The following is a 15,125-nucleotide window of genomic DNA, read 5'->3' on the forward strand; positions in this document are numbered from 1 at the left end:
CCAGCCAGCTGCAGAATTCTCAGTCTGCAAGGACATCCTCCATCCCAGGAGCTTACCAGGGGGACCTCACCCCCAAGCCTTCACCACATTAGCTCAGAGCAGAAGGGCCCTTCCTGTCACCAGAGGCAGAGGCATTCAATCTGAAAACATACAGCTGTGCTCCTGCGTGTGCATGCGCACGTGCATGTGTGTATTTGGCACAGATCCAGGCAAAGAAAAGTGAAAAACATTGGGGTTGGTGATTTAAGGATAAATTGTGTGTGTGGGTGGCTGGTTCAAACAAGCCAATGGTATTTGTCTGAATATTATGCTGTACTGAAAAGGAATGAGGAAGCGACTTTTTGACAGAGAATGAGTAGTAAGACGTGAAATTAAAGTGGAGCTGAAGAGACAGTAAGTACTTACAGTACAAACACAAGGACCTGAATTCCATCCCTGGAACTCAAGGAAAAAAACTGGTGTGGCCAGGCATGGTGGCACACACCTTTGGTCTGTGAGTTTGAGGCCGGCCAAGGGTATACAGCGAAACTCTGTAAAAAAAAAAAAAAAAGAAGAGGAGGAGAAAAGAAAAGTCAAAACCAGCAACCACATAGCTGGGTGAGGTGGTGCTTACCTATAATCCTAGCACTGGGAGGCTGAGGAGAGGAGACCAGGGGTTGGTATGAAGCCTCGGCTATATGGGAGCCTTTCTCATAAAACCAAATCAAAGAGGCAAAACAGCATGAGGTAGTAACTCAGCTGCAGAGTGCTTGCCTAGACTCCCACAGTGAGGGCTGGGGTGTGGCTCAGTGGTAGAGCCCCTGCCTAGAATCCCCCAGTGAGGGGCTGGGGTGTGGCTCAGTGGTAGAGCACCTGCCTGGAATCCCCCAGTGAGGGGCTGGGGTGTGGCTCAGTGGTAGAGCACCTGCCTAGAGTCCCACAATGAGGGCTGGGGTGTGGCTCAGTAACAGACTGCTCACCTAACATGCGCAAGGTCATGACTTTCATTGAAAATATCACAAAACAAACAAAACCATCAATGGAGTTGAATATATATCCATGTTTGCTTGTCTCCATTTAAAGAAAAACACAAGCAAGATCTGTAACTGGTGGTGGAGAGGGTGGGGTGGGAGCACAGCGGTGAAGGTTGTTTCCTCATTTATATTGGAACTACGCAGCTGTAGATGAATTGTCTGTTCCCAACGGTGACACATGAAATAATAACAATGACGGCTTTGGCTTGGCTGAAATGAACCTCAATTCTCCACAGATGACCTCACCCAGAGCCAGAAGGACTTCCCCCAACATTTAAGCCTCTATTCTGAGAGCTGGACCTGGACCTGCCCTAAGGGGAAACCCAAGCGTCCTCTGTGTGGTTTCCTTCCCACTCTGTGTGTGTGTATGTGTGTGTGTGCGCACATGTGTGTGAGACTGTGCATGTGTGTACGTGTGTGTGCATATGAGTGTAGGCCAGATGTTGGTGTTGGGTATCTTTATGAATTGCTCTCCACCTTATGTTTATTTTTTTGTGTGTGAGTGTCTGTGGGCACTGCATGCCACAGGATGTGTGTGGAGGTCAGAGGGCAATTCATGGCATTCAGTTCTCTGCTTCCACTGTCTGGGTCTTGAGGATCCAATTCAGGTCTTCAGGCTTAGAGACAGGACCTTTACCTGCAGAGACATCTTGCTGGTTCCTCCATCTTATTAAAATTCTTAAAAGATTTACTTATTTTATTTTTTGAGACAGGGTTTCTCTATGTAGCCCTGGCTGTCCTGGACCTTGATCTGTAGACAGGGCTGGCTTCAAACTCACAGAGATCCGCCCGCCTCTGCCTCCCGAGTGCTGTGACTAAAGGCGTGCACCACTGCAGGCCTAAACTTGTCACTTTGCTGACGGAGCCATTCCAAGCCCTTTTTTATTTACATGTGTGTGCATATGTGTGTGTATGCATGTGTGTGTGTATGCATGTATGTGTGTATGCATGTATGTGTGTATGCATGTGTGTGTGTATGCATGTATGTGTGTATGCATGTATGTGTGTATGCATGTATGTGTGTATGGGCAGGGGCGTCTGGGTACCACAATGCATGGGGGGAAGCGTCAGAGGACAACCTGAGGGAGTTGGTTTTCTCCTTCTACCATGAGTGTCCTGGAGACCGAATTCAGATCTTCAGCCTTGGTTGGTGAGTGCCTTTACCTGCTGAGCCTTCGTTCCAGCTCCCAACTTTGGTTTGTTTGTTTAATTAACCTGTTTTTTCTAAATATTTAATTTTATTTTTATGTGTGAGGGTGTCAGGTCCCCTGGAACTGGAGTTACAGACAGTTGTGAACTGCCATGTGGATGCTGGGAATTGAACCCAGGTTCTCTGGAAGAGCAGTCAGTGCTCTTAACCACTGAGCCATCTCTCCAGCCCCCAACTTGGGTTTTTGAGGCAAGGTTTCATATAGTTCAGGCTGGCCTAGAGTTCATTATGTAGCCTAGTAGCCTAGGAAGACCTTGTACTCCTAATCCTCCAGTGTGCTGAGGTTACAGGTTTGTGCCACCACGCCCAGCCATCCCCCATGACTTGAGCCTAAAGCCTGGGATGGTCAGTGAATGCACCCATGTCCTGACGTGATGGTGAGTGACTAACCAATAGCTAACATTTATGGAGCCCTGACACATATCAGGCATTGGCTTAACTGCCTGATGTGTAATGAGGCTAACTTGTCCAAGTCTGCCCGAGATGCTCCTGAGTTGAACAGGTTTGAACAGAGTACCACTTCCAGGCACCCCTCAGTATATATTTTTGGGTGTTAATGCTTTCAGTCTTCTGACTTGCTCCCCCAAGGCTGGCCTTGAACTTGTAGTAATCCTCCTGCCTCTGCTCCCCCTCCCCCAAGTTCTGGGATTGATGTGTGAGTCACTGTACCCAGGACTTTACTACAGAAGAGGAATCTGCCCAAAGTCCCACAGCCAGAGAGGGAGGCTGGGAATCAACCTAGTCCTTGGTGAACTTTTCTGCGACCTCTAAGGGATTTTCCAGCAAGGGTGCTAGGGGCTTGTCTGGACTGACCTTTGATGATGGGCAGCCCATGCCACCTACTCTTTCTCTTTGATGGTCCCTGGAGGGAATTGCCTGGGACAGGGATCTGTTTGGACACAGATCACCCTGAGGACTGGTCAGCCTGTGGCTAGGCAGGCCAGAGGGCCCAGAACTTGTGGGCAGCCTGTGCTAGGGCCAGCATTCCAGGGGCCTGTCTGGCATGTGGGGAATGTCCTAAAGGTCTCAGCCTTCCAGAAACTCAAGGGAAGTGTTCTTACATGGGGTGGTGGGTGGTGGGAGGTGGTGTTTGGTGGGAATGTCCCTCTGGTATGTAACCATAAGGGTCTGAAGTTAGTTACACTGGGGCTGTGCCATGAAAGGGAGTTGTCCTGCTTTTCTGATCTTTCTCCTAAATAGAGACTGCAATTCCTACCTTACCTACCCTGCTTCCTGGTCAATCAGCACCCCAGGGCTTGAGAATCACCAGAGTGGGGACATGGGTCACTGACTTGGGCCACAATCACCACGGTTTATGTAGAGTTAGTAGGGTGGCTGTACTCTAAAGCTGGCCCTGGAATAGAAACCTCAGGTCTTGCTCAGGAGGCGCAGGCTGCAAGTCCTTGGAAAAACCCTAAGGTGGGCGGGTAGGTATCCTCCTCCCTGGAGTCCAACCTCTGTTCTATCCCAGGCCCCTCTGTTTCCAGCCGGTGTCTTCCGGTGTCTCTGGCCTTTTGAAGGAACAGCTCTAAGGCTACTTCCTGGTGCACTCTGGACCCCTCCCTCCATCCGGAACGCATCATTACCTTAAACCTGGCTGATCCTTCCCATCTGCCGTGTTTGGGGTTGGGCTGCTCCAGGGTGGCTTCAGAGAGCAAGAGAAAGTTGCAGATCAGCCAAATACTGCAGAGAACGACAGCGGAGGTGCAGTTAAATGGACTAGCCAACACGCATGAGCCAGAGGCAGAAGGATTGCTAAGAGTTCGAGTCCAGCCTGAGCCACACAACGGCTTCAAGGCCAGTCTGGGCTACACAGTGAGACCCTGTCTTAAAACCCAGAAAAATCCGCAGGAGAATCTCAGCGGCCCAGGCGCACGCTGCAGAGCCCCCTCCCCTGGCATGACGGCAGGGGGCGTGGCCTAACAAAATGACGTCACACGCATATAAAACCCAGAGCGCCGCCGGGCTGGCTTTGTGGAGCGCTGCAGCGGGTTAAGCCGTGCTTAACAAAGGAGGTCGGGCACAGGCACCCAAGCTCCCGGGGCTACCGGGCCGCCCTCTGCCACCATGACCGCCAACGGCACAGCCGAGGCGGTGCAGATCCAGTTTGGGCTCATCAGCTGCGGCAACAAGTACCTGACGGCCGAGGCGTTCGGCTTCAAGGTGAACGCATCCGCCAGTAGCTTGAAGAAGAAGCAGATTTGGACGCTGGAGCAGCCTCCCGATGAGGCGGGCAGCGCGGCTGTGTGTCTGCGCAGCCACCTGGGTCGCTACCTGGCCGCCGACAAAGACGGCAATGTGAGCTGCGAGCGCGAGGTGCCCGGCGCTGACTGCCGCTTCCTCGTCGTGGCGCACGACGACGGCCGCTGGTCGCTGCAGTCCGAGGCGCACCGGCGCTACTTCGGCGGCACCGAGGACCGCCTGTCGTGCTTCGCGCAGAGCGTGTCGCCGGCAGAGAAGTGGAGCGTGCACATTGCCATGCACCCACAGGTCAACATCTACAGCGTCACCCGCAAGCGCTACGCACATCTGAGCGCGCGACCGGCGGACGAGATCGCGGTAGACCGCGACGTGCCTTGGGGCGTCGACTCGCTCATCACCTTGGCTTTCCAGGACCAGCGCTACAGCGTGCAGACGTCGGACCACCGCTTCCTGCGCCACGATGGGCGTCTTGTGGCGAGGCCCGAGCCCGCTACGGGCTACACGCTCGAGTTTCGCTCTGGCAAGGTGGCCTTTCGCGACTGCGAAGGTCGCTACCTGGCCCCGTCCGGGCCCAGTGGCACCCTCAAGGCTGGCAAGGCCACCAAGGTGGGCAAAGACGAGCTCTTCGCCTTGGAACAGAGCTGCGCTCAGGTGGTGCTGCAGGCGGCCAACGAGAGGAACGTGTCCACGCGCCAGGGTGAGTTGGGGACATGTCCCCTTCTTGGGTCCCGATAAAGTGCACAAAAGCATCCCCCCACTCATGCATCCTTCTGTTTCCCGATCTCCCCATGCGCTCCCCCATGCGCTCCCGTTAGGCTTACAGGCCTCTATGCCCCGCCTTGGGGAGGTGGGCTTCTGTTTTGAAAGACTGGCTCTCACTATGTAGCCCTGGCTATTGTGGAACTCGCTCTGTAGACCAGGCTGGCCTCGAACTCGCAGAAATCCTCCTGCCTCTGTCTCTTGAGTGCTGGGATTAAAGGCATGTGCTACCACCCCCTGTCTGGGACGTGCGCTTCTTCTTCGGGGAGGAGGTGACGTGGGGTGCGGCCTAGCATATCCTAAAGCAATACTGTCCACCTCCCCCACCCTTGACTGGGGGCGTGGAGCTCCCTAGACCTTGCTTAGATCTTCTCTGTCCTCTCTTCCCAATCTAGGTTGTCCCCATTCGTGAGCTGACCCCCTAGGACTACCTCAGGTCTTGGGAAGGAAGGGTTCCCCCTTGTCCATTTCCTCGTGCACCCTTTCTCCTGTTTGGCTGGAGGGCCAGGGGACAGTAACTCTTGCTCTTCCTGCCTTTCCTGGCGAGATGGTGGGGGTTTGGCGGGGCTTTTGATCGCGGCGGGGTGTGCGGGGCGGGGTCGGCCCTGGTACGGGGGAGGGGGAATGTCCGCAGGGGCTGCCCCTCCCCCACCCCTCCTCCCCTTGCCAAAGCCTGGCGCTCCGGGCCGCGGCCTTTGTGAGCAGGGGGGCGGGTCGCCTCGGCTGGGCCCTCCCTCGTCCCCTTTGTCCTGCTAGGGCTCTGCAGATGGGAAAACCAGATGCGGCGGAGCTGGGGGAGGGGATCGGCTTAGGCGGGTCCCTCTGCGGAGGAGTCACTCTCAACTCCCCAGGCATCGTCCCTGGTCCAGGGTCCTGTGCAGCCGCCTGGCTCTTCCTTCGCACCCCGGCTGGCGTGCGGCGTGGTGCGTGTGGCTGCGCGCCAGGGACCTTCCCTGCCCTCCCGTGCAAGCCTCATGGTCCGGCACTCGGCCTTGCGAGTGTCCAGCTCCCTCCAGAAGCCTCTACCCTCGAGTGAACCGGTCCCCAAGGCGCCTGGCTGGGAACAATCGTTTGCAACTGGATCTGTCCCCATCCAGGGCCTCCAGCAGGCTGGCAGGCCATTTCCGACCCGCATGGGCGTGCCACAAGTAGGCGCCTCCTTTCTGGCGTACCCCCTACTTCTTTGCCAAAGGGTCTTAGCTGCTTGCTGGCAGGGGCTTGTGAGATCTCGCTTCCTTGGGTGGGAAATTGGACCCAGGCTTTGGAGATAGCTGGATGGAAGCCGAGTCTGTGGCGAGGAAGACCGCCCTCCCCCAATGCAGAGGCCCTGGGTGGGGCCTGCCAGAATTTGGCTGAATTAAGGCTCAGAAAGGTGCAGCCATTTGCTTTAGGTTACAAGTAAATCAGCAACATTGAGAACTGGATGTGTTTGATTGCAGAATGTTCTCTCATTACACACACACACACACACACACACACACACACACACACTCCAGTGCATGTCATTCTCTTGTTTCACATTGCTGGGTGAAGGGGGTCAGAGTTCCCACCTGTTTAGCAAACACTGAGATACAAGAGATAGTAAATGTCTCTTGGGGACATGACTGGCATGTAAAGCAAAAGATTGGGGGTACAGGACCAGGGTACTAGATTCTCAGGGTCAGGGGTCCCTTTTGAGGACGCAGGAGCTGCCCCAGGAGAGTGAATAGAAGTTAGCAGGCATCAAGTGTGTGAACTGGCCTTGCAGGCAGAGGGCACAGCCTGTGCAGTCCCCCAGGCAGGGAGGTGCAGAGAAAGGCCTGCATATCTGGGATTTGGGACTGAAGGGAACCCTGCAGATTCCAGGGACTCCCTAGCATAGAGAGACTGGCTCTCCCCTGAGCTGTGCCCAAGACTTACTGCCCTGGGGAAGGTTGGGCTGAAACAGGTGACTTAGGCCCTTGGGGCCAGGAAGGAGCTAGAGGGTGTGTTTTGCGAGCCTGGGCAGGTACCATTCTCTGAAGGTGTCATGATTGTGCATGATTCACGCTGATGGGGCAAGAGGGGGCGGAAATTGGAGCTGAAGGGATGAGACTCTGAAGGGAGTTTAGGGTCATGGTTAAATCTCTTCTGCCCTCGTGTGTCGGGGTTCAAGTCTCATTTCCATGTCAGCCAACTCCTCCCGGGGCTTTTTGGGGTGAGCTGCTGGGTGGGTGTGCCGGGGAGGCCATTTTGGGCAGGCCTGCGTGGCAGGGAGGCGGGGCTGGGCTTCGGAAACACGTGTTGGGAACTGCTAGCCAGGAATGGGGGAGGGACGGCTCAATCTGGGTTTGTGAATCACCCCTGCGGAGCTGCTTCCTGCTCCCCGGCCTCAATTTCCCCATCTGTAAAACAGAGGTACTTGGGGCCAGGCTCTGTTCCTGGGAGGTGATCAGAGTGAGCAGTACCTTACACTGGATTAGGGGGAGGGTCTCCTGATCCTTACAAGCCCTTGCTGGCTCAAGGAGACCCCATGCTGTGTCTCCCCACACTGCTCAACCTGATACACATGTTGGGTTCTAACCCCTGAGCATGCTTTAAAAAGATTTTGTCCCCATCATTTCTAGGGTGGCTGGCTGAGGAGTGGTGGGTGAGGCAGGGCTTTGTGAGATGGCTGAGTTCCCCATTCTTGGCTGGAATGGCATAGTTTTGAGCACTGAGTAGACTTTGGGGTGGGTGGTTGGAGTGAACTCCTGTAGGATTCTAAGCTAAGCCCCCATCCTAAATGAGATGGGTTGTGAAGGATGCTTATTTTGAACAAGGCAAGATAATCTGGCAAGCTGCAAAGCCCAGGAAGGGGGTTGAGGGTTGGGAGACCCTCTGAGTCACCACAGCTGGTGAAGCTGGAAGATAGCCACGCCCCCTCCCGTGGGCTCCTAGGAGCCCATGACTCAGGTTTTCTGTGCTGCCACTGTTGGGGGAAAAAAAATCCCACAGAAATTCTGTTACTATAGCAACGGAGCTCCAATGTGATTCCAAGGCCAAGTGGGGCCTTTCCCCCGGGGCTGGGCCTTCGAGGGGCCATTCTGGAAGGGAGCTAACTTCTCTTTCCCGGCCCTTCCTGCTGGGGTGGGAGGGCCCCGTGTCTCCTTGGCAACAGGCCCTCACATCCTTTCAGGGTCCCAACAGAGATGATCCTTTCTGGCAAGGTAGGGAAACTGAGGCAGAGAGAGGAGAATGCATTCACCAAAGGGCGCCTGGAGTCCACCTTTGGTGCCTCACTGGCCTCTTTAACAAAGACTGGATGCAACAAGCCCTTTGTCCCAGTACCTGGAGTGAGAGCGAGATGGCGGCCTGGGTGAGGCCCTTTTTGCCCTTCATCTTGATGCTTATTCCTCAGAATTACTGTCTACGGCGCTGCCCTGCCTTGAACTCGGTGCCCATAACTTCTTGAGCAGGGGCCACTACCTTGTGCGAGGATGACTAGCATGTTGGGAAGCCATCTTTCCTATCTCCTTTATCCCTCCAACCTTAGTTTTTGTTTTTGTCTTGCAGCTCATCTGGCTTTCGACTCTCCATCCTCCTGCCTCGGTTTCCAGAGTGCTAGGATGAGAGGCATGGGCCACCACTTCTGACTGGCTTCCTGTCCCCTCTTGCTCATCTATCTTGGAGCAGCATTCTGCTGCTGGAGTGGCTGGGAGGGGCTTTTCCTTCCTCCCTTCCTTCCTTCCTTCCTTCCTTCCTTCCTTCCTTCCTTCCTTCCTTCCTTCCTCCCTCCCTCCCTCCCTCCCTCCCTCCCTCCCTCCCTTCCTTCCTTCCTTCCTTTTTTTTTTTTGGAGACAGGGTTTCTCTGTGTAGCCTTAGCTCTCCTGGAACTTGCTCCATAGACCAGGCTCGCCTCGAACTCAGAGATTTTTCTGCCTCTGGCTTCTGTGTCCTGGAATTAAAAGTGTGCTTTTCTTTTATTGTGGGAATGTGGTAATCAAACCCAAGGCCTTGTGCATGACAGGCAAGTTCTCTATACAGATGACCTACACCTTAGGAGATTCTAGGCAAATGCTCTGTCACTGAGCCACACCCCCAATGCTGGCTTTTCTTTCTTTTCTTCCAAATAAAATTTTAATCTAATTACTTTTATTGAATTATTTGTATGTGGGGGCTTATATGTAGACCACAACACACACATGGAGCTCAGAGGACAACTTGTGGGAATCAGTTTTCTCCTTCAACCAATTTGACTCTGGAGATGGAAGTCTGGGGGCTTTGGTGACCCACCGAAGTTCCTATGCTGGCTTTTCCTGACTGTCCCATTACCCTCTGGGCACTCGTTGAAGGGATGGGATTCCTTGCCCTCTCTGGCACTGGGTGTGTCTGTTTGGCCCAGTGGGCTGTGCTTACTCAGCTTTCCCTACACATGGCAGCCCAATTATGGGCAGGCAGAGGGGACAGTGGGCAGTACCCCACATTCATGTGGCCAGCTGTCTTCTCAATGTGTAGCAGTCCCTAGTGTAACCAGAGGCAAGAGAGCCTGTTTCTGCCTGAGGAGGTGGGTGGTTGAGCAGACTCCAGCCCAGAGCTTTGGCTTCGGGGTGTCTACCTAGCCTGAGGAGGGCCTTCCTACCCTCTTCCATGCTTCAGTGGTGAGATCAAAGGTGTGCACCACCACCGCCCGGCTAAGAAATCTTTTTTAAGATTAAGGAAAATCAATTAAAAAAAGAGAGGAAAGGAGGGAGGCTCAGTGATCCTGTTTGGGTCCACCAGCAGGGAAATGCTAGAAAGTGTCGTCAGTCTTCAGTGTTTGTGGCTGGTGGGGGCAGGGATAAAGTATGACTTCATCTTTATCCTTTTTGAGTATTTTAAGTTTTTTAAAGAAACATGTGGTCATCGTGTGTGTGTCTGTGGTACTGGAGATGGAGTCCTGGGTTTTCTATCATGCTAGGCAAGCAGTTTACCACAGAGCTATATTCCCAAATCCCTCTCTGTTTTATATATTTTATATGTAGCCCTGGCCTAGAACTCATTATATAGACTAGGGTGACCTCAGAATCAAAGAGATTCACCTCTACCTCCCGAGTGTTAGGGATAAAGGCATGTACCCCCATACTCACCTTCTCTTAAAAACAAAATTGTGCTGGGCGGTGGTGGCGCAAGCCTTTAAACTCAGGAGGCAGAGGCAGGCAGATCTCTATGAGTTCGAGGCCAGCCTGGTCTACAAAGTGAGTTCCAGGAAAGGCGCAAAACTACACAGAGAAACCCTGTCTCAAAAAACAAAAAACAACAACAAAAAAAAAAAACCCCAAACAAGCAAAAAAAAAAACAAAACCAAAATTGCACTTATTTTATGTTTGTATGGTGAGGGTGACGGCCCACATACTAAGGCATAGGTTTAGATGTCGGAGTTGGTTTCCCTCCACCTTGTTGGTCCCAGGGGTCAAACTCAGGTTGTTAGGCTTGGCGGTAAGTGTCTTTACCTCATGAGCCATCTTGATGGCCTGCAGCCGTGTGTGTGTGTGTGTGTGTGTGTGTGTGTGTGTGTGTGTGTGTGTGTGTATGTGTGTGTGTGTGTATGTGTGTGTGTGTGTGTGTGTGTGTGCGCGCACGCGCGCGCGCTCATTGGGGGAGGATGGGTGGGGGTGTCTCATGTAGCTCAGGCTAGCCTTGAACTTCTGACCCTTTTATGCAGTTCTGGGGATGGACCCCAGGACTTTCTGCATGTTAGTGCTTGCACTGTACCAACTGAGGTATAGCCACAGCTCTGTTTTATTTTTTTGAGATAGGGTCTCAGTCGTAGCTGAGGCTAGTCTCAGCCTCCTGAGTGCTGGGATGACAGGCGTGGGTCGCTGAGCATAGCTCATATATTCTTTTACTTTCACACATCCCCTCTACAGGAAGTGGGTGACGAACCTGCTTTTACCAGCACCCCACAATGTGACATTCTGCAGAACCAGCTCCATCTGTGTGTTTATTCAATGGTTTGGGTTGTATTTAAAGCAAATTCCCAACACTGGGGCGACTTATCCGGAAACGCCTCCATCTGTACCTACAAAACCGGGCCGTTCCTTACATAACAGCAGCATTGCCTAACTGGAACCGATCTTCAAAACTCAATCCTGGGCCACAGGAGAGTTCTCTTGCTTGGCTTTAGAACATCTTTGTGGGTGGTTCATTTTGAAGTTTGAGGGCTTCCTTCCTTCTTGTCTTTTGGGGTGCTAGAGATAAAAGAAACCCATCAGTGACTGAGCTAAATCCCCAGTTATATATATAAATATAAATATATATATATATATAATATAATATTATAATCTCTCTCTCTCTCTCCATATATACATATATACATATGGAGAGAGAGAGAGAGAGAGAGAGAGAGAGAGAGAGAGAGAGAGAGAGAGAGAGAGTTTAATATATCCCCAGCTGGCCTGCCTCAGTCTTCTGAGGACTGGCACATCTGATTTTTATTGTTTATATGTGTACCCCTAACATGGAGGTCAGATGTCAACATCAGATATGTCATCCTCTGTCATTCTACACACTTTCTTTTGAGATGGATTCTCATTATAAGCTCTGGCTGTCCTATAACTCACTATGTAGACCAGACTGGCCTCAGACTCACAAAGATCCACCTGCCTCTGTCTCCTGAGTATACTTGAGTGTACTTATGCCTTTAATCCCAGCACTCTGGAACCAGAGGCACATGGATCTCATGAGTTCGAGGTCAGCCTGGTCTACAAAGAGAGTTCCATACAGAGAAACCAAAGACAAAAGATAAAAGGGATCTCTCAGTGGCCAGGAGCTCAGGGGTTTAGCTAAGCTGGCCGGTCATTGAGCTCCAGGGATCCATCTGTCTTGGCTTCCCCATTCTGGGATTATAGCCTCTGCCGCCATGCCAACTTCTATGTGGTTTCCAGGGATCTGAATTTAGTGTTTGAGCAAGTCCCAGGATTACCCTCAGAGAGACCTGAGCCACACTTGAGGAAGCCCTGTGGTATCTTGAGTGTGGTGAGACAACAGTGGCCTAATTGGCTGGGGTCCCCCTCTGTAGGAATGGACCTATCGGCCAATCAGGATGAAGAGACTGATCAGGAGACCTTCCAGCTGGAGATCGACAGGGACACAAGAAAGTGTGCCTTCCGCACCCACACGGGCAAGTACTGGACGCTGACGGCAACTGGAGGGGTGCAGTCCACTGCATCCACCAAGTGAGTGACACCCCTGAATCACCTGGGCTGGCTATTCTCCTGGGACCCCATGCTTGATCCCATGCTGCCAACCCCTCTCCTCTTCCCAGGAATGCCAGCTGCTACTTTGACATTGAGTGGTGTGACCGTCGCATCACTTTAAGAGCATCCAATGGCAAGTTTGTGACTGCCAAGAAAAATGGTCAGCTGGCCGCCTCAGTGGAGACAGCAGGTAGTCACACTGGAGTATGCACCCCGAGTCTGCTTCCTTATTGCCTTAGAGGGACAGTCACCCTGTGGTTGATCACCAGCCCCACATGAACCTCTCTGTGTGGGCAGGCATCCCCTTAAGTTGGTGTAACCTCAGGCTGGCAACCGTTAGCTTCTTGATATCCCTCTCTGAGCCACAGCCTGGCTGGTTCATCCCTGTTGCTATAAACTCAATGGCCCCTTTTGCTGTGACAGGGGACTCTGAACTCTTCCTCATGAAGCTGATTAACCGCCCAATAATCGTGTTCCGTGGAGAGCATGGATTCATTGGCTGCCGCAAGGTCACGGGCACTCTGGATGCAAACCGTTCCAGCTATGATGTCTTCCAGCTGGAATTCAATGATGGTGCCTACAACATCAAAGGCAGGTTTTCTGGGTGGGGATGCTTGCAGTCATTCAAGGTCATAGGGGAACGGGTGTGTCCTAGGTCTATTAGGGGCAGCCCTCTTGTCTGTAGAGAGAATTTTCCCAGCCTATCCTGGGCAGGTGGAGAAGGTGGGAGGTAACTAGGGATGGTGGTGCATGGCTATAATCTAGGAATCTGAGGCAGGAGAATTATCTTAAAAAAAAAAAAAAAAAAGGAAAGAAAAGAAAAGGTAAAAGGAGAAGATGGGAGATAAGGATGTGACACCTTGGATGTGGGACCAAAACTAGGGTGAAGGACCCCAACAGCCCAGAAGTTGGAATCAGAACCCTGTGCTGTGTATGGCCTTGGCAAGGCAGACCCCATTCCTTTCTTTATAGTGCTGAGGACTGAGTTCAGAGCCACACCCCAGCCCCTCACTGGGGGATTCTAGGAAGTGCTCTGCTGCTGATCTATATACCTCTTTTTTTTTGAGAAAGGGTCTCACTTTGTGGTCCTAGCTGTCCTAAAACTTGCTTTGTAGACCAAGCTGGCCTTAAAGTCAGATCTACCTGCCTTTGCCTCCCAGATGTTGGGATTAAAGGTATATGCCACCATGACTAGCCCCTAGTCCTCTTATATTTTTTTAGTTTGAGAGACAGAGTGTTAGTGAATTTCCCAGGATGGCCTTGAACTCTAGATAATCCTTCTGCCTCAGTTTCTTGAGTGTTAGGATTATAGGACTATACCCCACATATACCCCGCATCCAGCTGACCTCACTCAATTCTGGAAGCTGACTGTGGGAGGGAATAGTAATCCTTCCCAAGAATGGATGTGGGGTGGGGAACACAGCTTGACATGAAGTCTCTCTCCCCAGACTCCACGGGCAAGTACTGGACAGTGGGTAGTGATTCCTCGGTCACCAGCAGCAGCGATACCCCTGTGGATTTCTTCCTTGAGTTCTGTGACTACAATAAGGTGGCCATCAAAGTGGGCGGCCGCTACCTGAAGGGGGACCATGCCGGGGTCCTGAAGGCCTGCGCGGAGACCATAGACCCCGCCTCACTCTGGGAGTACTAGGGCCATCTGCTGTCTGCGGGTCACTCATCCAGTCCCTCCTGCTATCCTTACTCGCCAGGTGGCCCTGCAGCAGGTGGCAGCCCCTTTTGCCTTTCAAACTGGAAACCCGAGAGAAAATGGTGCCCTCACCTGTTGCCCTCTGTGGACCCCCTTTCCCCTAACTCTCTGCTCCCCATGGGTCAGTAGCTGCAGACTGTCCCTGGGAGGGATTTTGGGTCCCTCTGCACCCTTCTCTGCCATGGGGCATGCTGGCACCTTTCTTCTGACCTCAGACAACTCTGAGCCTTATTTCCCCAGGAAGTGGCCTAGGAGAAGTTGGGTGGGGGGCCGAGGGAACTGCCCCCGTCCCTGAGCTTGTAACTGGAAGCCCTCCCCCCTAGAGATCATACCTCTGGTGTACCTGCTCTGGCCCCAGCACCTGGAGGCAAGCCTTTTGGTGGGACTGATGCCCGGCATGGCCTGGTTTACCCACAAGTTTTTTCTGGATCATGGCTAGAGAGCAGCCTCTGACCCTGCAGAAGTCCTGCCAGGCTCCCTGACTCAAAGCTAGCTGGGTGGCACTGCCAGATTGCCCCTGCACATTCTGGGGTTTGGGGGGACATCTTGCTCTCTTCTCTTTCCTTTGCACCCTGGCCTGACTGGAAGCAGGAAAATGACCAAATCAGTATTTTTTTTTTTTTTTTTTTTTTTTTAAGGAAATGTTACTGTTGAAAGGGCCCTGGGCAAACCTGCCTGGTTGGTTGTAGCTATGAGTGGTCTTGGGGGGTTGGGGGAGATGCTTGATACCTGGCCTCCCCAGTGGGTTCCCTTCCTCTCTCCCTTCCTCCTGCCTGCCTACCCCCAGCCCTGGCCCTATGATTGGTGCTCCGTGTCTTTCTGACACCTCGGGGCTCCTGGGGTGGGAGAAAGCCAGGCACATCCCTCCCTGGGAGCTCTGGAGTAAACCTCAGGGGGGCCCTTCCCAGATACCCCATTCTACCAGTTCCCCAACACCATGCATCTCACTCAATTGGGGTGTCTCAGTCTTTTATTTTTTTGTAACTGTCATTTGTATAACTCTGAAGACCCATGATAGTAGCTTTGAACTGGAAAATAAAACAACGCCAAGTCTGCA

At 52.7% G+C, this 15,125-nt stretch overlaps 1 protein-coding gene across 1 annotated transcript; it reads left to right on the forward strand.

Moving 5' to 3' along the window:
• Nucleotides 1-4,184: 4,184 nt before the first annotated feature.
• Nucleotides 4,185-15,125, forward strand: Fscn1 (fascin actin-bundling protein 1). Its single transcript, XM_006992670.4, has 5 exons — nucleotides 4,185-5,122; nucleotides 12,182-12,338; nucleotides 12,428-12,549; nucleotides 12,783-12,950; nucleotides 13,809-15,125. Exons 1-5 carry the CDS (start codon nucleotides 4,291-4,293, stop codon nucleotides 14,009-14,011), a joined length of 1,482 nt encoding a protein of 493 aa, XP_006992732.1. The 5' UTR covers nucleotides 4,185-4,290; the 3' UTR covers nucleotides 14,012-15,125.

The sequence above is a fragment of the Peromyscus maniculatus genome, chromosome 23, assembly GCF_049852395.1.
Source record: "Peromyscus maniculatus bairdii isolate BWxNUB_F1_BW_parent chromosome 23, HU_Pman_BW_mat_3.1, whole genome shotgun sequence".
Taxonomy (NCBI): domain Eukaryota; kingdom Metazoa; phylum Chordata; class Mammalia; order Rodentia; family Cricetidae; genus Peromyscus; species Peromyscus maniculatus.

Coding starts and splice junctions, on each gene's coding strand:
- Fscn1 (XM_006992670.4), top strand. CDS start 4,291: ATGACCGCCAACGGCACAGCCGAGGCGGTGCAGATCCAGTTTGGGCTC. Junction 12,339..12,427: donor CAGTCCACTGCATCCACCAA/GTGAGTGACACC, acceptor TCCTCTTCCCAG/GAATGCCAGCTGCTACTTTG. Junction 12,550..12,782: donor CGCCTCAGTGGAGACAGCAG/GTAGTCACACTG, acceptor TTGCTGTGACAG/GGGACTCTGAACTCTTCCTC.